The 23,616-nt window shown below is 37.8% G+C and overlaps 1 protein-coding gene across 2 annotated transcripts; it reads right to left on the bottom strand.

The window, feature by feature from the left end:
- Positions 1-343: 343 nt before the first annotated feature.
- Positions 344-18,744, bottom strand: LOC121296062 (adhesion G protein-coupled receptor G3-like). 2 transcript variants are annotated; one of them, XM_041221226.1, is made up of 14 exons: positions 18,630-18,744; positions 12,274-12,375; positions 9,785-10,225; positions 9,278-9,350; positions 8,320-8,446; positions 7,789-7,920; positions 7,117-7,230; positions 6,151-6,196; positions 5,571-5,671; positions 4,949-5,064; positions 4,384-4,649; positions 3,686-3,776; positions 2,335-2,603; positions 344-1,008 (listed from the first exon to the last, which is right to left on the bottom strand). In XM_041221226.1, the coding sequence occupies exons 2-14, from the start codon at positions 12,335-12,337 to the stop codon at positions 875-877; spliced, it is 1,974 nt and encodes a 657-aa protein (XP_041077160.1). In that variant the 5' UTR covers positions 12,338-12,375; positions 18,630-18,744; the 3' UTR covers positions 344-874. The 2 variants fall into 2 exon arrangements, with proteins under 2 accessions (XP_041077160.1, XP_041077161.1); XM_041221227.1 differs by lacking the exon at positions 7,117-7,230.
- Positions 18,745-23,616: the final 4,872 nt, after the last annotated feature.

The raw sequence follows: 23,616 nt of genomic DNA on the forward strand, positions 1-23,616 counted from the left end.
AATATTTATTCACAAAAAAGGTGATGCATACACTAGACTTTGAAGACTGTTTTTTATAATGTTTTCTTTAAAGGGTGTTTAGAAGCAATTTCTTAGGGTTAAACCGTGCTTTGAAACAGGAGAATCAACTAATAAACCTTTTCTGAAACAGGATTCCTGAATTGCACTGAACTTAGTTTAACTACTCTAAATATACTTTAAAAAATAGTCTTTAAGAAAATATTCCTAAAAACAGTCCTTGTGAAACGGGCCCGTTGTGCAGACAATACAGGATGGGCTTTGCTGTTTTGAGTTGCTATACAGTTAGGCGTGTTTTCCTCTGTTCCCATTGGAAAGAACATCTCTCTGGAATAATACATGGACAGCATCATGCTTCATACTTATAAACTTTATTAAAAATATATATATTATTAAGACAACAACCATTTTATTCAAACAATAACTGAAAAACAGTTAAACAAAAACATTTATTGCACATAGAATGTTAGATAGCTTAAGAACAGACTACCGCTGATAGAAAAGGGAAGTAAAAGGCTTCAGCACATTGCAGACTAAAGAGCTTTCAAATGCTGCTTTAATGAGAAACAGCATCCCCTGATAGCATTATTATTTACATTCTGCGCCACCTGCTGGCCATAGTACGGTTTGTGTGTGCTTTTTGTTCTAAATAATTTCACGGAATCTCTTCAGTCGGAATTCTGGAATTTTCTGCTTGTGTGTTTTAAGGGTTTAACAATGTATTGCTATTCAAATGCAATCATATTTACCATTGTACGTGTAGTGGCAACAGATGCACTTAACACAGAATAGCTCTCTTGAACCAGCTGCACAGCGTAGCATGATCTCTGTTGAAGATGCACGTGTGCTTATACTACTAAGAGTTCAGCGATTTAGATTCTGCAGCATTAGTGGATGAAGTGCTTCTGGAAGAACCCAACAACTTGCTTAACTTGGATCCACTCTCTTGTTTGGGTCTCATAAGGAAGTAACGCACACAAAGGAAGAAACCTGCAAGAGACACATAATGGGGAAAATCAATGTGTTTGAATTGGGAATGTCCGAATAGACTCTGTACTCAGCTCTCCTACAGGGCTCTTTCTTAATTATGGGCTCTGCACAGCAATGCTGAACAAGTACAGTATGTTTATACAGAATAAGTGTAAAGGAAACTTCCATAGCAAACAGTCTATAACTGTTGACAAGAATATCATACTTTATTTCATTCTTCAAAACTTAAGTAGCTTTAAATATCATTTGTTCCTGTACCTTTGTATGAGGGTTGCAGTCTTACTGTGTGTGTGTTTTTTTTTTTCAAACAATTTTTGATAAGGCTGTGAAGTGCTTTGCCTATGAGCTCAGGAGCTCCTCTTCAGTTCTTGTTCCTGCCATAGACACACATAACATCGGCTAGTGTCATTTGCTTAGCAAGCACTGGCGCCATCTAGTGTGCAGGTGTGCACTACAAATGGAAACTTGATCTAAAGTGCAACACCACGAGTTGTTGTTGGCTCTTACTTTTATAAAGACTCTTGGTTGATCTAACCAACATTTCACATGTCTATGGCAGACACCTGGAACTGAAGAGCAGCCCCTCATACAGCATTTAAGTCAGTTTAAAAAGTGAAACAAATACAATTACTGTAGCAGTATTTAGTCCACATGAAAGTACAGTGCAGGATGTGCCCTATAGCCTGGAGATTGCCGGTATGGCTCCAGGCTATTCCCTAGTACCCAGGGGGCGGCGCACAATTGGCAGAGTGCCGTCTGGGGTGGGGAGGGTCAAGGCTCACGGCTCACGGCAGACTGGCCGGGTGCCTGTGGGCCTGCCTGCAAGTGTCCCAGAGCTGCGTGGTCCTCCGACGCTGTAGCTCTGAAGGTAGCTGCATGGCGGGCCTGCAGAGTGAAAAGAAGCGGACGACTGACGGCACACGTTTCGGAGGACGCGTGTGACTCATCTTCGTCCCTCCTAAGTCAGCGCGGGAGTTGCAGTGGAGAGCCAACAAAAATTGGGTATTTTGGGTAAATTGGGGCAAAAATGGGGTAAAGAAAAACAATTGCCAATTCCAAATAAATAAAAATAAATGAAAAAAATAAAATCAGACCAGTCATCATTAATCATTAAGTTCTACTGTTCTTCTTTGTCATTTTTTTGGCACATTTTTAACTGACACCTATACCTGTTATTGTAATTTTCTCTTTATCTTTATTGCTATGATAACTTACTCTTACTTTTGTTAACCGCAAAGGTCTAAATGTAAATTATCAGACTACACAAACACAGCTTGTGTTCTGAGGCGAGTAAAATGAACTTGCTGATGTAAATGCTGTACCCACCTTGCAGGGAGTTTAGGATGGTGGATAACAGCTGTCCAGTATAGGTGAAGGAGGAGAAATTCAGTCCCCAGGTGGTCCCAAACAGACACGTGAGCATCAGCACTGAGAAGACCAGCTTCCAGGAACTCCTCTCCTGAGCGCATTTGTGTTTCATTGAATTTCTGATCTTAACAGCTGTAACCACCAACATGGAGGTACTGAAGATGAAAATCACGGCAAAGTACCCAACATTTGTGATGTAATGGACCAGCGGATGCAGTATCCAGCACCTGTACAAAAATACAAATAAAAAATCCACAAGCATATCAATGAGCCGGTCCATTCTTTTGCATCTTTCTTCCACTGCGTGTGTGATGGGACTGCCGGTGAGGTAGAGAAGTTTCGGTAAATATTTTATATTGTGTGGCATAAATTAATATTAAATAGATATGCAATTGCATATTAAATTCATGTTAAATTAATATTTAATAAATATGCAATAGCTGGTTTCTTGCTAAATGTTAACCACATGTTGACTGAAAATGTAACTGCATATCACGTACATTTATATTACATTTTGTCACTCTTGAAAATATGTAATCATTTCCCATTGTTTAAATGTTTTTAATAGAAAATACAGTTAATCTGACTTAAACGTTAATGGAAAGTAACAAGGAATAATTAAACGTAAATTTAATATGGCAATTGCATATCTATTTAATATGAATTTATGCCATGCAATGTAAAATATTAGCAAAGTTTCTTACGAGATGTTAACCTTATTAATGTTTACCTCATTAAAGGAACACAGGAATTTTGCCATGGCTTTCCAAGCAATTACCATCATTTACCGTGGTTTGCCATGTTTTTAAACTTGCTTTAATATACCTCTCTTTGCTTTACGAAGCTTGCCTACAGTTATGACCAAATGTTTTGCTTCACCTAGAATTTTAGGATTGAGACAATTAAAAAAAAAACCCTATATGAACACAATTTAGATCATGTAGTCAATAAACTACAAAATGATATTGCAAAATAGTCTACTGGAAGCCATATTAGGAGTACAGTATTTCATGTTAGGGTTAGGTTTTGAAATGTCACATTTTTCAGTTTTCGTCAGTATTTCGTTACGTATATCGAAAACTACAAAGCGTTCTGTAATTCAATCTGTTAATGTAACATTACTCAGCAAGCTGTTTTAATTCTATAGGGTGATGCAAAACGCCTGGCCATAGCTGTATGCTTTACCATGCTTCTACTGGTCTTTATTTCAGTTTGCTTTTACTATAGCAAACCTGTACGAAGGTATATGCTACACATGTCCTTGTAGTGTTAGTTATTTATATCAAACTCACTGGTGAGTGGGACTTACATGGTTGTTTCAGTGCCCGTTGAGGATGGGATGCGATACGAACCATAAAACCCCCTTGAAGCAAATCCAATGGCAAAAGCAGCTGGAAGCACTGTGAATGCAAACAAGCAGAAATGCTTTTTAAAAACGGCGAGCTCCAAAATATAAAATACCTTGTAGGAAACACTGCTAAATGCACACTGTAAACACCATTAGAGCATTACAGAAGACATATTGCACATTGGCCAGGTAAGAAATGAAATACACGGTGTCTACTCAATGCATTTACACAGAAGAAGACCTGTTTATTATTTGAACTGGGTTTCTCTCTGGAGTTGGTTCTCAATACCTTAATAATTTGGAATGTCTTGAATAACAGTCAGAAGCTCTTGCAGCAATTTAACATCAATCTACACATAGTACTACAGCACCTACTCATACTGTAAATACCCTTATACAAGTTTACCCGGGTAGTTTTGCATGGTATTGGTGCACTTTCACCATGCTTTCCCCATGATTATACTATGCATTCACCATAGTTTACCCTGGTTTGCATTGGTTTTTAATATGCTTTACCATACCTCTCTGTGCTTTACAATGCTTGCCTAGACTTTACAATGCTTTCACTGTGCTTTATTACACTTTGCTGTGCTTTTACTATGGGAAACATGCACAAGGGTAGTGTTCTCTCTTTCAGATGCACTTGCTTCTTTACTTACCAAAGCCCACAATGCAGAGCTTGAGCATGTATTGACTCGTGTAGGTGAACACCTGACACAGCAGCCTGTAGACATTGAAGGCTTCAATTCCCATCCAGGTGAAGGAGCAGAGCAAGGAGTAGTGCAGCATGAGGGCCAGCAGTGTGCACACTCCTTCATTACTGAGAGAAGCCAGAGTCACATTTAAAAGAAAGCTGAGGTTCAGCAGGAGCAAAGCCACAGCTAGGTTCATGTGGATCAAGTTGGATTTGTCAGAAATACATTTCCTGCAGGAAAAAATGAAAGTATCAGCAGTTTGCAAGGAATTGAATTTGCAGGAAAGTCGTGACATCATTTCAATCTGCAACATGCAACTTCTGAACCTTGCTGTAGTCTTTATAAAAAAGGTGACAAACCTATATCATGGTAACAATAAACAGCCGCTCTATTTAGTGTAGTTAAACCGCATTAAATCAGAGACCACCTTGGAAATGAACTTGGATTCTGTTCTCTATAGAAGGAATGCTTCATACAGTTTGCAATGCTGCAGTGGACTCCTGGCACTGAAACGGATTAAAACAAATACCTCCGACACAAAAACATGCAGATAGTGAGGACGCAGCACACGGCAGAGATCACACATCCGATGTAGGTGATGTTTGTCTGGGCTTCCAGATTGTGCACAGGCTTATTAGAAATTTGCTACAGTAGGAAAAAACAAACAAAAACAAAATGAAACTCGCAAAGCTTCTAACCACAGATGGAAGATATCATTAAACTGAACATCAGCGCCCACTTGTGGTAGCTTCAGGTTTTGCTTGAGTTGCTGATGATGATGATCTGTCACCCGCACAGTTTCCACATAATAATTCATTAGATAATGCAGCTTGTTGCCCTGCATGTTCTTTAACCTCAGTGTAGCACAATCTGCCTGGTGTGGCGAATCATCGCAATTCACCGACACACACTTTTCAAAGCTGTTTACTCTAAACTGACATTAGTGTTTTTGCTTTCAGGAAGGAAATTACAATTAAGAATTCTAAAACAAATAAGAAAAAAACTTAAAACTACTTCCAAGCCCCGGCGTCGTTTAATTCTTGTTTGGTACAGTAACTTTATTAAACTTTGCTAATGAAGCTTGCATCTACGCTACTACGGTTATCAGATGCATAAATGTGCCAATACAAAATCTAAATGATTATACCTACCAACAGCACTGCAAAATAGGTCAAGTGATTGCAATGGCATGCAGTTTGAGTGTCATTCTTCAAAGTTTTACAACCCGATTCATTCCAAAACATTTTCCCTTCTGAAACAAAGATTTGTTTTTTTAATTGAATTGTTTTTTTAATATCGTTTAGCTTACATGTCATTTAACAAGCTGGTTACACTAACCACCAATTGTACTATTAATGTTGTAGAAACAAACAAAATGATGATTATTTTTTATAACCTTTTGTTGGACAACTAATTAGTCAAAATCAACTTGCAATGTGTTTCCTTGCGTAAATTTCAATGTGGCTTTGAAAACTGAAAACATATTCGGTAAGCATATTGTTTTATTTATTTATTTTCCTAAACAACATGTATCTTTTCCTTTTATTTAGCACCGATTCGATCTTTCCACGGACGCAGGAAACACACTCTTGACGAAAAACTATTAATTCTGAATGTTCAAAAAGCTTTAGGACACACAGTTGTAAATGCACAGAAACACAGCGCATTATCTACCATTACACAGGCATTACATTTGAGGTTAAAATACATGTAACAGTTATTTAAAATTACCATTTGGCAGCACATCCCAGAAAACACATGTTCTCGTCATATTCGCCTAGAAAATAAATGGCGGGAAAAAAGCGTTAACCACTATTACAGGCTTTTCACCTCATCAGTGTTTTTGACTGCAATGCTTCTGCTGACCGTCTAGATGGCCCCATTGAGCTACAAATGATTGTATCTCATCTTCACTATGAAGAGGAGCGCCCATGAGCCACAAAAAAGGGTGAGACTGCTCTCTACCTTTGCTATGTCAAGACGGTACAGTTTTGAAATAAATAATTGATTGATTTAAAAGAACCATTGGTGGAAATGAAAAGCAAAGCTCAAGTAGTAAATGAATACCTAGAAGTGGAAAACAGTTGCGTAAGTGTCTGGAGCTGAAGTTAATTGCAGGTAATGGCTGCTGGTCTTCTTGAACTTGGTACCCTGAGAGGACCCATTGAGAGACTAGTACTCTGAGTCTGACTCCTACAGTGAGTGTACTCGCTACTGTTGTGTTAGAACCTTCCACTGAGAGCAGAATTGCTGCACTAAACAGAAAAAGATCTCTTTATATAGACCTGACATTATACTGGGCCTTTTATGTGGTTTACAAAGACTATACTGCTGCAGTAGTAGGAAGTAAAAGTTCCTGATGTGGGAAATATGTATCCATGTCAGACAAGACAGTTCGTAGGTGTTTCATATTCTATGTATTTGAAATGCACTTGGAGATGTGCAATCGCTGCTATTTAACAAGTGATCATATTCCTATTCCAATGTAATCCTAGCACACAGTGCCACTCACTGGTGGTCAGTGCTTGTCTTTCTGATGAGGTTCTGATTGACTTGCTTCCACTAGCCCTTTACTACACGTTTGACTTTCTAAGCAAGATCATTTAAAACCTAAATTGCACCGTCTACAGATCCATTGAAAGAAGTCCATTTATAAACCATGGCAGCAGGGTTTATTTAAAAATGTTGGGCACTTACTGGCTGCTTCTTGTGAAAAAAGGTAAAAACCACTGGCTCAACAAGGTCAGCGATGACTTCATTTTCAACCGTCAGTCCAACCACATCCCCGTTTAAAATCATATTGTTTTTGTCCTGCAACATGTAGAGCGTTGAGGTTCAGTGCAGATTCTTTATAGGTGTGATTTACAATACGTTACTAATATGGGAACTCCAGAAGCTACAAGTTATTAGAGAACTATGACTTCTCCTGCCTGAACACACAACTGAGGGAAATACAGTGAAGAAGTACGGTTAGTCTGTGAAATGTCCACCGCACCACTGGAAAAATGAAAGAACTTGTTGCATAGTCACTTCCATCTGTCGCTGAGATTAGGTACAGGGCTAGACATTTTGCGCAATATGTATAATATGTATATGTATAACCATACATTAGTAGTTATAAAGACTTCAGGGATGGAAATAAGATTGCTATTGCATAGCAGTTTCACCCATGCCAGGTTTTAATAGGAGCTTGCTTAGCCACTGTCTATAGGTAACAAGCTCAAGCACGCCATTAAACACACAGTAAAACCAAGGGTGGATCAAACCGCTGTTCAATGGGAGTCTTATTTCCATCTCTGATAGAATTATATAAATGTATTGTGAATTCAATAGCATTTGGGGGAGAAGAGATGGCTGCAGCTACATTACCTGGAAAAGGCTGTTGTTGTTATAAAATGAGCAGACAACTTTTGGTGTTTTCAGTGCCCTGGTTTTGTTTCCCAGAAGAGTGGGGGGGATGTAGACAGAGGGCTGCTTGTTGATGCCAGGAAACCTGCCTTCCTGTAGACGAGAGGGGCAGTTATCACTGTGTACGACTCATGCCAGTGTGTGACTGAACACATGTTCCCCGTCCTGAGCAGGAGGATGTTCAAAGAGTTGCACAGCAACAATCTTGTGCTTCTATAGCTTTTTCCACAGCTGAAGATACTGAGAAGTTCTTTACAAAAACGCACTGTCAACAAACCCAAGAATCACCTTCAGACTGGCTTGAAAGTTGTCAGCAGGAGCTCTAAAAACATTTAATCACAAACTCTGCTAAATAGCACTTTGTGTTGCAAGGTGGCTGCACTATAGGAGCTACCTGCTCAATGATTGCAACACACCCTGAGACATGGCGTGTAAACCTTCTTGCACTTCTTCGTCTATAATAAAGCTAGCATCTAGAAAATTCCCTCTTACCCGTCGCACCACGGTACTGCCCTTAAATTCAGGTCCCAATTTAAAGGCTGTTGATTGGATCCCGCAGGGCAGGTCAAAGTGCAACATGTCTCTTGTGAACTTTGACTGCATCATTAGCCTCTCCAACCTAAAGGGTAAGACACACAGAGGATTGAAGAGCTGGAACGCACACCGAGCACTTCATTTCATATTCCATTTCCACAGCACCATGCAAATCCTGAATACCTTTAAAAAATGATTTAACATGAGAGACCCACATATTTGAACCCAAATTAGTTTCCCACATATTTATATGATCCACCCTCTTTGCTGTAACAACGATTGGAACAAGTGTGCCCGTAGCAAACAGTATTTTCACAGTGTCTCTTCATCACCACTATTCGACACTATTTGAACACTGCCCCTCAGTATAATCCTGCCCATTGCTTCTTACAGTCTTTTCTGTGCCTCAGCGGTAATTTTTCCCATTTGCTGATGAACCTCAGTATTTCATAAAGGGTAGTGCTTATCTTAGCATTTTGCACTCTTTGATAGGGGCCTTACTCAGACTTTGTTTTATTAAACATATCTCACAATCCAAACACAAGCTGGTAGTGGAATGTGTATCTCTATAGATAAAACTACCTTTAGATAATATGACCATATCTTATGGTTCTGATAAGGAGAACGATAAGCACAGAAACCTACACAATGATATTCTGTACTAAACAGCAGATACAATACTTTTAAATAAATAATAGTACCAAGTGACTGGAGCCGGGAGCAAACATTGCAATCAGGTATATATATATATATCTTTTTTTTTTTACTCTTGTTTCTTACCAATTGCAAAGGCCTGATTTGGATATCGACTCCCGACATCTATCCTCACACTGATAAAGAGAAGCAATGATATTTGATGATAAAAATGTATAGTTGTTGAGTGACCCACATGAAACTGTACTGCAAACAAACTTACTCATCATCTCGTCCCGGTTTCATAGCCGTTTGTCCATTTCTGATGTTTAACAGGTCATCACACACCGCTTTGTCTGTAATAAACACAGTAATCATAAAACATGATAGCAGTTTCAGTCCAGTTACAACAGGGTGCAACTTTAAGATAAAAATAGCTCAGCCTAGATATATGATGCATGCGAATGATAAGTGTACAAGGACAGCTAGTGTCAAGATTGAGGTTACTTTTCAAACATATGCATACTCTAGATATTATATATAGCAGTTAAGATTCTCACTCTCTTGCTTGGAGTGTGAACAGTATGTTAAACCACACAGTTTTTTTATGTTATTATGTTTATGTTATTAACAAATAATAAAAAAAATGACAATTTGCAGCAAGTTTTGTAAAAATATAGGAGTCCATTAAAGACTGAAGTAAAAAGTTCTGAAAATATACGCTAAACAGTCTTCTAATACTACAGTGCTGACGTGTGTGCTGGTATAAGTGTTAGTGAGGTAGGCTTACCACATCGACCGCTTTCCCCTCTGAACATATAGAATTCCTGGGCATTATTTTCAATAATATCTCCACGCACACTTCCTTTGAGAATGCCAGTATCTTTACTGCCACTGTTATTGTGTAAGGATAAGTCTGTGCAACAGGTGGTCTGAGGAGTCGAAGGACCGCATAGAGTATAATTTCTGGTTGTGTTGTAGTCAAGCAGCAGTAAATCCAGGAACCCGTCCCAGTACACACAAAAAGGGGTCTCCAGTCCTGAGCCCCGGGGCAGGCTGATGCTGGATGTGTTCACACAGCTGACAGTGATCTCTCCTCCGATGAACAGGGTATCCGCAGTGCTTGAGATGCTCAGACTGCAGCAGCCTTGCGTCACGTTCAGCTGAAGCTTCTGAGTCTCACTGCTGTGCTTTCTAACACCGCAGAATTGGAAGTCTCTTTCGCATCTCCCTGGTGAGATGAAAACAAACAAACCAAACGCTCTTTCACACAAGATGTTGTGTTTGAATGGTACCTGTTTTACAATATTCATGTTTTCTTCTTCTCTATTAATGAATTGCGAGAAGATTCACATCTGCTAATTTACATTGAAACTTCACTTCACTGCAGAATAAAGGCCACCAGTCAAGGCCACATTGACATCAATGTATATAGTATTGTGACAAAGACAGAATGATTTTAGATGATAAATCTCCCCCCAACCTGTGAGGGCGCTGTGTAAAGGGAACAGTGTGCCCTGGACTGGATGGCCAGACAAGTCATTCCCAGAGTTAGGCGGAAGTCGGCCATCTAGAAAAGGGGCAGAGCTATGGTACACTAAGTCATTGACCTGGAAGAGAAACAATGTGGCAGCCTCGGATTGGAGGAGCGGTTGCAGTCGTTAACCAAGGGGTCATGATTGACAGTATATAAGGGGATGTAGCGAAGTGATCTGTTCCTTTGTTATGGTTAATGCTAAACCGGAAGGAAACCCGTATTGTAATCGTGAGTGCTTTGTTGTTATTAGATGGCTAAACCCGGACAACATTTCACTTGTGTCACGATTAACTGTATTTGCACCATGAGCACTATAGCACTCACTGTGGACTTATGATCGTGTGTGTGTTAACTGTGGGTGTTTAAATATCGGAACTATTATTTCGGGGCCAACCCGTGGATTAAACAGAACAATACGCAAATGCTATGTATTGTCTATTATCATTATTGTTTACTGTTTATTCATCAAACTTTGGATTACAAAATAAATTCCCATTTCACCAGTACTTTGTTGTCTGTCATTGTCTTGAGCGCTGCATCACCCCTACACCTGTGCACTGCCAACCACTTTTGACACAAGCATAGGTAAGAAACTTAAGATGGTGCAATTATATACGCAGTGACCAAACGGGATATTGCTATTATATTTACATTGCAGTCAATGAATAGAAACAGGACTGCAAAAATGTGGGGTGTCCTTTGTACTGAGGTGGCTAGTAGGCAAAGTTTTACTGTATAAATAATGATACAACACAAGCATAACATTTTAATAGCACAACAATAACCTACTGTGCGACCCAGATCATGTAAGAATTCAACAAACATTCCCCTTGCATCTGGTTAGACATTTTTCTCGTGCACTGTGAATATGTGACTGTCACTTTGCTGTTTCTGCTCCTACTGAAGTCGCAACTCTGCACCCACGACCCCTCCTACGATGCAACTAGAACAATGCTGACACATCGCAGAGCTGCTGCTTCAGGAGAGATTAGCGCACTGCTGTTGTCAGGGAAGGTAATCACCCAAATGTTCATGAACAGTAAGCAAAATTGCAGTAGCCTTGCAAGCGTTCCAGGCTTTAAATAACTCAGCAATGGTACCAAAAGTGTCTGTAGACCCATAACACATTAATGACGTAACTGACCTCAAAAACTACATGCAGTTAGTCCTAGTGGAAGCTTTTGAAAACCTCATCACATTTTGGTTTGACTGTTCCTACCATAATACAGGGATGGAAATAAGGCTCCTGTTGCATAGAAGTTTCACCCATTCCTGGTTTTAATACAAGCTTGATTAGCTACAAGTGTAGGTGTGTCTTATTAAACTTACAGTAAAACCAGGAATGGATCAAACTGCTCTGCAATAGGAGTCTTATTTCCATCCCTGTAATATATATTTTTTGCAAAGCAATAGACTTTTCAAAGAAGAAAATTTGATAAATAATGTGACATGAGAATCATGAGAAATCTACCACTTTTATTTTTATTTTTCTTGTTTATTTATTCTGCATTCAGCAAACATTTGGTTTTAGGTGGTGAAAAGTGACTAACACCAAGAAAAAGAAAATATTGATTCACCATTATTATATGAAAACTATACTGATAACAACTTTACAACAAACTCATGAACTTAAAACGTATTTAAACAATTCTAACCTCCCCTGCCCCACCCCCTGTCCCCTTGTATCTGACCGCTCCCCTGCATGCTTGCATGTGCAGCAGAGATTGGTGATTATATCTTACCGTCATTCAGAAAGCAAACAAGAAGTAGAAATGTACAAATCGGCCCCAATGTCACTGAGCACATGATCTGTCCTGAGGGCTCCCCAGCTTCCACACAACAATCTGAAACACAAACGATGTGCTGTGAAATATTTATTACAGGATTTAGATGTAATGTATCTCAGTGTGATGCCAAGGGTTATAAATACCCATGGTGAACTCATTTTAAATGGCACCAAATACCAAGTGATACTCACAACCACAACATCATGTTTTGTACAGCGCCTTTCTTTCTTTATATCAATATGGTTTATGTAAAGTAAGCCATGTTACAATTGAAAATACAAAAGTGGTTTTTAGTTATGAGCTCGATCAGATAACAATGTATACTCGATAATAGATATATATATATATATATATATATATATATATATATATATATATATATATATATATATATATATATATATAGAGAGAGAGAGAGAGAGAGAGAGAGAGAGAGAGAGAGAGAGAGAGAGAGAGAGAGAGAGAGAGAGAGAGAGAGAGAGAGAGAGAGAGAGAGAGAGAGGGAAATAAGCAATAGCAGTTTGATTCTGGTTCCATTCTTGGTCTTACTATGAGTTTAATAAAACACATATCTGAGCTTTTACCTCTACACTGTTTCTAATCACGTTCATAGTAAAACCTGGAATGGGTGAAACTGCTATGCAATAGGAGTCTTATTTATATATATATATATCTATCTTGGGCATATATCTTGAGAGAGTTATAGTTCAAGTGAACTTTTGACAAGAGGAACTTAAACAAGTGATTATCACCCTGCTCGTATTATAACCTTTGATACATACTTGCAAAAGAGGCTGAAATTTTCCATCCTTCTAAACCGCAGAGGTATGTGGCTGGCTACTGAGAAGAACTCAGTTTGCACAATACCTGGTTCTTGTAGCGAACTAACAAATACGGAGAACAAGTTTGATGGTAGCACTTTACATTGTGTCTCTAATTACTGTGTCTTTATATAATAGTTACTTAGTAAATACATATGTACTTACAATAATAAAGTTATTGTACTTAATCTGTAACTCTTTTTGCACAAAACACATATCCCTAACCCTAACCCTTTTCTGATAGAACTGTGTACTGAGATATATTGAAGTACATTGTACTTCATTTTAATTATGTGTAAGTACAGATGTATTCATTGAGTAACTATTATGAAAATACAGCTATTAGAGACACGTAATGTAAACTGTTCCCTAAAATATTCCTACTTTAAAATACCATGCATATTTATTTTTTATCAGCTTACTGAGCTGGAAATAAAACTTAGCGAAGCTTTCAGCTGCATTTCAATCAACGTCACACTAAGGACTGCTTCTGTTTAAATGAAGTGTGACGTTTTAGCTGTTTTAAATAATGTTTATAAACACTGTTAGAAAAATCCTTAAAAAAGCCCTCAAGAGTTTTGTGAATACAGCCCATTGTGCCGAGACCCTGGGAACATAGGGACACCCACTCCGCCTCCATACACACCGCAGCAGGTGAACAGAACCAGATACAACGGCAACTATATCGCTGCTTACCGTTAATCTGTCTTAAGCGCTCTGACCACAACCTCAGAAATGTGGCTGGCATACAAAGCAGCAGAGTATGCTGTTTTCTTTGCTGAAAAACAGCGTTTAAAGAAAATATCTGTGGTGTCTTGAGAAATGAGCAGAAAAATAAAAGGAAACCACGTATTTTGTGTGGTCGCTCTGTTGAACTACAGAATGCTACAGTTCGGCAGCAGCTGCCGGATAAGGTAAAGGGAGTAAAGGCGTTATTAGCCAGCTAGTAACCAGAGCTACCGAGGTCACACTGAGGTTTCAAGCTGTAGCCAGCAGTGTGTATATGACTGCTTGGTATTTAAAAATAAACATAAACAGCTTTGGTCAGTCAACAAAGAGTCAATCATACAGCTAAAAACAACCTCAGATATGAATTGTTCCAATTTTTACTTTTGTTGAAACTCATTCCTGTCATTGGCTGCTGCAAATTGAAATGAGTGACGAACAAAAATAAAATCACCCAAGGTATGAGAGCGTCATTAATGATAAATAGCTACAAAAAATATAATTTAAAACATTTTAAAAAAATAATTTAAAATGTAAATTAAACGTTTAAATTAAACAACAACAACAACAACAACAACAACAATAATAATAATAATAATAATAATAATAATAATAATAATAATAATAATAATAATAATAAAAACTACTTTAAAAAAGTTTAAAAATTCATTAATTTTGTTTTATTCATCTTTTTTCCAACTGTCTTTGCTGTTGCAGGGCCCTCTGTGTGTTAAGGTCCACCACCTAGTTTTGTAAAGCAGTACTCAGGTAAATAGACAATATAATCATTCCAAAATAATCTCCGGAACAAAACGATAACAAGCCAAAAGACATACACTGCCCTTGTAAGATGTTACTGTAGTATAAGTGTAGCAAAGCACAGTGAAAGCAATGCCAAGTGTAAGTAAGCAGTGTAAAGAACTTGCAAGTTAAGGCAAAGCATTTTAATAAACTATGCAAACCAGGGTGAGCTATGGTAAATGGATAGTACAGCCATGGGAGAGGCATAGGGGAAGTGGAAACTGTAAAAAAATACAGTGCAAAAATACTGTGGTAAACTTTTGTAAGGGTGGTCTTAACCCTACTACAGTATATCATCACATCCTGGTGACATTAAAACTCAAAATGTTAAAGCACACCTGTGTTTTCAAATGGGGTCTCTAGCACTCTCTAAATACAGCTAGCACACTGGTGTAACCATGACCATGTCCCCATGCAACACTCTACCAGGACCTAGTGGCTGAATGGGTGGATGAGCCAGTACACTGTTTGCTTTATCTTTTACTTTCATTTTGTATTATTAATAAAGCTTACAGGACATACCTTACATAAAACATAGTGTACAAAATCCTTTCAGTTTACTTTTTGGTCATGTTTTATTGTATAGGTCACTTGCTAACATGTTAACAAGATCATGGGCAATTTTTGTTAACAGATACTGTAGTTAACACAAAATAAACAACATTCTTTAAACAGGTTAGTAAACGAGTTCTATACAGTTAATAAACTAAAACAGTGTCCTGTGTAATAAAGTTTTACCCCGGCTTTATATTCTCTAATCACAATACACCCTGTAAAGCTGGCGATCAAGGAGACCATCAAACCAAAATAACCATGAATGGTCTACTCTCGTCCCTTAATTTTGCACATTGAACAAAAGGCAAAGAAAGAAAAAGTCATTTCATTTTATTTGTTTCACATTTCATATTATTATTTAATATACATATTTTTGTGCGCTATAACCTAACCCGAACCCTATCCTGAGTCTAAGGGAAGCAACTTCTTAACTGGAAGAGTTTAAAAGTTGTGTGCTTTTATGTTTTGTCTTTTAAAATCCTCCTTGCAGACACCTGAGCTTCTAAATCTGTTCTAGTTGTTACAGTGAAGTCACTTAGTAACATCTTTACAAAAATCCATCCTTGTATTTAGTTCACTATTGCATAACATGCATCGATACTAGGATCTCTACTATATCTGGTATTGCTGAATGACTGCAGAACAAACATCTACAGCATCACAATTTTATATGCACAACAATTCAAAACAACAGAAGCAATGAGGTGTTCTTTTAATGGTAAGCGAGAAAAAAATTGAATAATGCAGACTTTCCAACTGATGCCTCTGATCACGTGTTAAAAAAAGACCTGCAGGTTTCTGAGAGAATCCTTTTGTAATCAAGCAGGTGCTTTAAGACAGCGGTCTCGGTTCGGAAATTCCCAATCCTATCAGACAAAGATATAGAGACTGCTTTCTATTGCAGTAGTGCTTCAAATTATTCAAACTAAGCACACCCGTGATGCAAAAAGAACTACTTGTGATAGACTGAGGCAGACATGAAAAGTGTTTTGTCCTAATAGTTGAAGCACTGCCCATATAAAGGTTACTTACAGATGACGTAGGTGCAAATGATGTTAAATTGTTGTTCTTGAACTCATTATCTAACACTGCTCTGCAGAACAGGGCAAGCTTGCAAATGTTTTCTATCATGGTATCGTCATACTGTCTAATGCTCATTATCATGCATTCAGTATATTCTTTGTTTTGTCAAGATACAGTACTGCCTCTGCAGCAAAAAGAACAAAAGAACATCAAAGCCATTTCAACACATAGTGACTAGCACTGTGGACCTAGCACTGTAGTTTGATTCTAAAACAAATGACAACACTTTGCAGTCTGGTTACTTAAATGCATGTGCATTTACACATAAGTACAATGCTATTACACACACTTACAATGTGCTTAATGTGTAAATCTTTTTTAACTATATATGGAAGTACACAATTATATCAGAAAAGGGTTAAGGCTAGGTTTAGAGGATGGCAGATCGGATTATATTGTTCTGAATAGGAACCAAACCAAGCATTCTGAAAACTATAAAACCCAACCCTGCCTGTGTCTATAGACCACACCGTTTTGAATGCATTTAAAAGATATTTTGGTTTCTCTCAGTCAGACAAAAGAGAAGTGCACAATGGGCTGTTGTTGTAAGCCTAGACATTCTACGCTATTGCATAACATGTCTGGATTTGCCCTGTTTCTCCCTATGGATTATATAGGTAATGCTTTGAGAAGAGCATGTAGGCAAGACTTCAATAACGTTTTCATGTTGGGAGTAAAGTATATTCTCGAGTGCATTGCATGCTGAAGGACAGGATGGGGGTTCAGAGAAAGGGATTTCAGATATTGAAGGTGCAGTTACAGAAATCTCTTGAAACCTCAATCTTCACAGATAACCGACAGTTATGTAAACTATAAGGAAAAGAAATGGAGCGAAGAGAGCACATGTTTTGGCTTATGCCTTTATCAAGATAAGTGATGTAGGCAACAGCCAAAAAGATTCCTCTACAGTAGTTTTTATTTCTGAATTTTTCATTTAGTGTTTTAAATTTACACACTGGGTTAATTCAATTTAATTGTTCTAAACTGTACGCAAGCATAGATACTGTTGAGCCTTCTGTCTACCAAGGTTATTTAAACTAATGTTTTAGGGGTTTTATCTCCTCCATGCCACAGCTGTGCCAACCATTCTCAACATGGACATTCCTGTCTATTTTAATGACATCTTCAGTTCAGGGAAATGTCAACTCTAAGTTGAAGCCTGCATCAGTCTGAGATGAACACCTATACAAAGGTGAAACTTATATATGCATAGCCACCCAAGGAGGTTGGAGGAGTTCACTGATCCCTCCATCTCTTCAGCACACTAACAGAACGACAGCATACCTGCTTATCCAGCCACTAATGAATTATACATAATTGCCTGTGCAACTGGGCAAGGCAGATTGACCTTCATTTCCATGGTAATGCTTAGACTCCCAATGACTATCGCTTAACTAAACATGTAGAGCATGTCCTTTGTTTTGTTAAAGGAAAAGCAAACAGCTAACGTTACAGAAATATCCACAACTGCTGTGCACGAAGGAGCTTCTAAATTGACCTCTAATTATTTTAGTTATTTATTTGAAGCTTTGATAGGATCAGGATTTTAGAGCTTTTTTTTTTTGTTTGTTTTGTTCTTAGCACCGCGTTAAAATGTTTTGAGGAATTTCGAAAAGTGTTAGTCCCTTTCCAGTACGGAAAGATATGTTTGCAAGGTGTTTGCTCTATTGTTGCTGCAGCAAAGACACATTTTTTCTCATCTATAGGAGTGAGCGCTGCTTAAATAAAAGTCCCGTGTCAACAAAATAAAACTGCACTCTGTATATCTGACATGGGGACTGGTAATAGTGTATTCTCCTTTACTGAACAACTAAACAGAGACAATCTTAAATTAGATACAACATTGTATTACTAATGCTTTATAATGCAGGTGCACCAATACCAGTAAGATACAGTACCCCTTTCCCTTACCCAAATACTATGAAATGTATGACACTGTAACAGAAAAAAAAACCCACTGGATATTACCTCATTAATTGCTATAAATGTTTATATTATTAGTCTATCAAAAAACATCACTATATATATATATATATATATTATATATATATATATATATATATATATATATATATATATATATATATATATATATATATATATAGTGTATATATATAGTATATATATATATATATATATATATATATATATATATATATATATATATATATATATATATATGTGTATATATATATATATATATATATATATATATATATATATATATATATATATATGTGTGTATGTGTATATATATATATATATATATATATATATATATATATATATATATATATATATATATATAGACACAACATTCAGTACCTTTAGCAGAGCTCCTTGGCTTTCCCTCTTCTTTGGCGATGTGTTCACAATTGAATGGTATTCAGTGCTGGCAGGAAGGAGCCAGGAGCCTCTTTTCATTAACAGTAGAGCTGTGTTTGTCCCAAATTCTAAAGAGAGTGAGCGAGCTGCTGGCTGCTGAGGACCTCCCCTTTACCTCAGTACCAGGAAAGTTCCACCCACAGCAGTGCAGCAGAGCTAAAGCTAGCCTGGGGGAGTCCCTGCCGCACACTGCATGGGCATACAGCTCTTAAGAAACAAAGCAGGTAGGATTCAACAGAAAATCCCAACCATAAGCGTGTGGCAAGAGTGTGGCACAATCACATGGCAACTTCTGTATTCCTGCGGTCTGGGAAAGTAACTGTATGAATGTGTGTGTGCATGCTTGCCCTTGTGTGGGTGTGTGTGGGAACCGAGTTAATGAGGTAAGTGAGATACCGAATGAGATTCTTTTAATTTTCCTGATCACTGCAGTGTGGAAGCAGTAGTTTTGAGCAGCTCAGTGGGTATAGTGCCGGCCAACATTGTGGATGATTGAGGGTTTCAGTTGTTCAGTGGCTAGAATGCTAGGCTGCAGTGGAATGTGGAATGCAGTGGATTTGAGTAGCTCAGTGGTTAGCGTGTTGGGCTGCAGTGTTGAAGATGGAATGTGTGAGTAGATCAGTGCAGAAATGTGAAGTATAACAGCAATAGTTGTGCATTAACACAATAAAAACTTTTTAAAAATTTGTGGTCATTACACCATATTATTATTAGCATTATTAAGTCATTTAACACTCTTTCATCCAAAGCAATTTACAGAGACTACGAGGTGAACTATGCATCACAACTGCTACTGCAAAGTCACTTACAATAGGACCTTGGTTTCGTCTCATCTGAAGGACAGAGCACAAGGAGGTTAAATGACTTGCTCAGGGTCACACACAGTTTATCAGTGGCTGAGCAGGGGTTAGAAACAGGAACCTCCCGGTAGCAAGCCCTTTTCTTTAACTACTGGGCCATATATATGAAGTGATGTGTATTAGGAGTTAATTAAAGACTGCAGGAAACACTGAAAATACTGCCTGTGGTATTCTATTCAATTATAATAATATATTGTGTGTTTCTTCAGTTTGTTCCTGAAGCATGTACAATACTTTGTGTTTGAATGAATGTGTCATTGCTTTGTGGTAAGTTCAGCTTCACACAACAGACACTGCACTGTAGTGCAGCACTTTTACAAAATTGACTCGTCTGACGCCACTGTGTAACAGGGTCAAAAGGGAAAAGCACCCCTCTTTCACTTACTTATTTGGCACTTGTATGTTTTATTATTTGAAATTGACACGTTGATTTTATCAGGGCACTTTTTATATATTTATGTCTGATTTGCATCAGCGTCACTCAGTTCCCACTGTTCCCTCCAGGTTCCCTCCTGGTTCTTCTTCCAACTGTACCATAAATTAATTAATTGAACCAATAAGCACGTAATTGGTCAAATTAAGTAATTTAGGGTACAGTTGGAACAAAAACCAGGAGGAACACTGGCCCTCCAGGACCAGGAATGGAGGCCCCTGATCTAAAGGGTTTATTCCAATACAGCAAACCACATGTGAGTATTTCATCTTCAGAAATTATCTTTGTGCATTTCTAGTGATCGGAATCAATTAAGACATCATTAGTGCAGATTTAGACACTGGAATTGCAACAGCATCTGGGTCTAGTAACTGCTGAGCCAATCCAGTCATTTAATCAAACATGCTTTACAGGCACTGTATTTATATAGTCGTCCACTGAAGCACTGGCCAAAAGACATTACAAAACATCCTACGTCTCCAACAACAGCAACAAAAGCATATTTCTCCTTATAATAGGAGGCTGTGTGGTCCAGTGTTTCAAATCCCAGCTCAGCCACTGACTCATTGTGTGACCCCGAGCAAGTCACATAACCTCCTTGTGCTCTGTCTTTTGGGTGAGATGTTGTATGTTGGTGATGCATAGTTCACACGCCCTAGTCTCATATCTTGTAAAGCGCTTTGTGATGGTGGTCCACTATGAAAGGCGCTATATAAAACTAAAGATTACTATTATTATTTCTCCCAGTTGAGAGTGTTCTGCAAGCAGAAGCCGACATACTCTGAGTGATGGCCGGGAGACATTCCTAGTGATAAAGAAGCAGCTGAACATTTACTGTTTGTGGAGGTATTAGGAGAATGGGCAGATATTTAAAGAGCTGTCTGTATCTTGTGAAGGCACCCATACATCCATCAGGATCTTTTGGAGTACATTAGTATTGTATTTTGGGATGTTATCAAGAAGGGCAATGAATCCACCTGTGGGGAAAACACCAATGGGATTTTAAGCTAAAGGATGGTGGTACAATATTTAGATCATTAAAATAGGTCCTCTGTATGTATTCACTAACAACACAGACTTTGTGCTGCTGTCAAGGTGCAGAATTAATGAGTGATGCAGGTCCCATTAAAAGAGACCTGCACCGGTTATAGAATATATTACATTAACTCTCAGTCTGTAAGCTTCAATGCTGCTATCTCAGATCAGCTCTGATAAGGGCTGTGAACTGCAAAAAACTGGATGTCTTTCTTATTGGGCATTTCCCCTTTTCTATGTAACAGCACAGTCAGAATGAAACTAATGGTGTGTTTTGCATGTACAGTCTCATGGAGAATACATGAGACTTTAAATAATTTAAATAATAGCATGTAACATTTTACTTTCAGAAACAGTCATTCTTCTTCTTCTTCTTAGCATTATTATTAGCAGTAGTAGTAGCATTAATAGTATTACTACATTGAATAAACTGAATTTATTAGAATAAAGAAGAATAAGGGGAGGCTTGATTGGGGTTGACATAATTAACCCTGACCAATACTTTAAGTGCAGCACAGCAACTAACACCAGAGGAAACAGCTGAAAATAAAGTGGAGACAAACTTAGGACAGATAGAGTGGTGTGGGTATGGAATGTGTTACCTAACCATGTGAAACCACCTGAATCACTGGGATCCTTTAGGACCCAACTTGACAAAGTTTTGAGATGTATGGCTCAAAAAGATATACATCTCAATTTGAATTTCAGATGTTCAAGAACATCTGAGTTACTTTCATTATTTATAGAAACTTTTTTCCTGCGGTTGATGTCTCTGAAACTCCCATTATCTGTATTACTCTCACAATAACTGGTCTTCTCCGTCTATTACAACACAGGGAGGTAACAAATGCATTATACAATATTTTCTGTATTAGTCATTGAGCTAATTCAATATGCATCACTGAAAAGAATGAAAATGCAGTGGAGCAATACAGACAATGATGCATGCATAATGAATTCATCTTTTAATGCACCAGCCATGAACTATAGCACAGTCATAATAGGATAGACAGTGGGGTGGAAAGTGGGCTTCTCGAGGCTCTGCTGTAGAAAGTGCACTTTGTTCTGGTTTGCCATGAAAATGTATGCAAATTGGGTCTTAAGTCAAAATAATAGATACAGCAAACAAAAATAAGTCCAATAAATCTAATATTTAGATTGCAATTTCGTAGGCCTCACTTTTTCCTGTAAAAACGATGCACACATTATGGTCCTGCTTTTTCAATGCTATTTTTTTCAAAATGTACTGATTTCATCGCTGAAACAGAGCAGTGGCTTATCTGCAGGAAGCAATCAGCTCTGAACAAAATACCAATAAAAAAATCAAATACAAATGTACTGTAACATGTCAGATCTTTGAAGAGGCAGCAACTCTGAAGACTTACTGGTATACTAGTTAAAGCATTTGTCATTGAATTTACAAAGTGTCTTTCAATATTTCTAAAGACTTCTGCAATCAATGAGATTTGTGCCCAAAATAATATTTGTGTGTAATACTAGTGGAGATGTGTATAATACAGGGTGTATGCTTTTTGAAGTCAGCTCTCTATTCTCCTCTGTGTCTAATTTAAAACCTAGTTGACGAGACACTATATTTAACTGACAGCACCCGTTTGGTTCCAGTGATAACATTCATTTGTATACCACTATCTTGATAATGTCTATCCGGCAGCAGCAGCTTTGTATTATATTAAGCACAGAGTTTGAATTTGGTGCTGTTTCTAATTCTAGATTATTTTTCTGTCAATATATTTCTTGCTTTATTTTCCATTCCTGACAGGATTGGGTTTAATAAATAACGCATTAGCGGTACTGCAGCTTTAACCCAAAAAGGGTATACAAATAAAACAAGAAAATAAAACCAAAACGAAAACTGTTCTATCCTCCCTGTTTTTGTTTCTACAGCTCTGAGCCACAGACAGCTACCATCTTACACAACTCATTAAGCTTTCTCAGCTGGGATTAAACTCTGACAAGCATGTGTGTCCAAATGTTTATACACAGAGTACTGTCCTAGAGGATGCAATTGCGTGCATGTAAGCAAGCGGGTTTCCAAACTAAACCTCACAACCAAACTGCCTTATTTCACTGTTCTTTGGCGAGATTCAATAACATTTGTAAATAAATAAAAATCCACACCACATACCACAAACACTGAGTTTAATGTAGAATATTTGAGAAATAAATATAGGCTAAATTAAAAGACCTATGTTGAACCTGTCAACAAAAAAGTACTTCCATATTGTACATAAAATACAATCTCTGTTTTCCTCTCTCTCTCACACTTCTGCTGCACTTTAAAGGAAATAGTAACATTGAAAACTAGGGCAGCAAATTCTCACCTGTTATATATAACTCAATTTGCTTATCTATAAAAACCACATGTGTACCTCAGCCTATACATTGTTACACTCATTCACAGCATATACAGTTCTGATACTGAAATTAGCAGAAGAGCTCAGAGCGCTGCCCTGCTGTAATTTACAGCAACTGCTGTTGAGCTGGTGATCAACGAAGAGTTGTAAATGGAAACAGATATTTACTGACCTCTTACTGGTCCACAAGGAAGTATATTACATGCCAGACAAGGTCCATAGCA

Source organism: Polyodon spathula, chromosome 21, assembly GCF_017654505.1.
Source record: "Polyodon spathula isolate WHYD16114869_AA chromosome 21, ASM1765450v1, whole genome shotgun sequence".
Lineage (NCBI taxonomy): Eukaryota > Metazoa > Chordata > Actinopteri > Acipenseriformes > Polyodontidae > Polyodon > Polyodon spathula.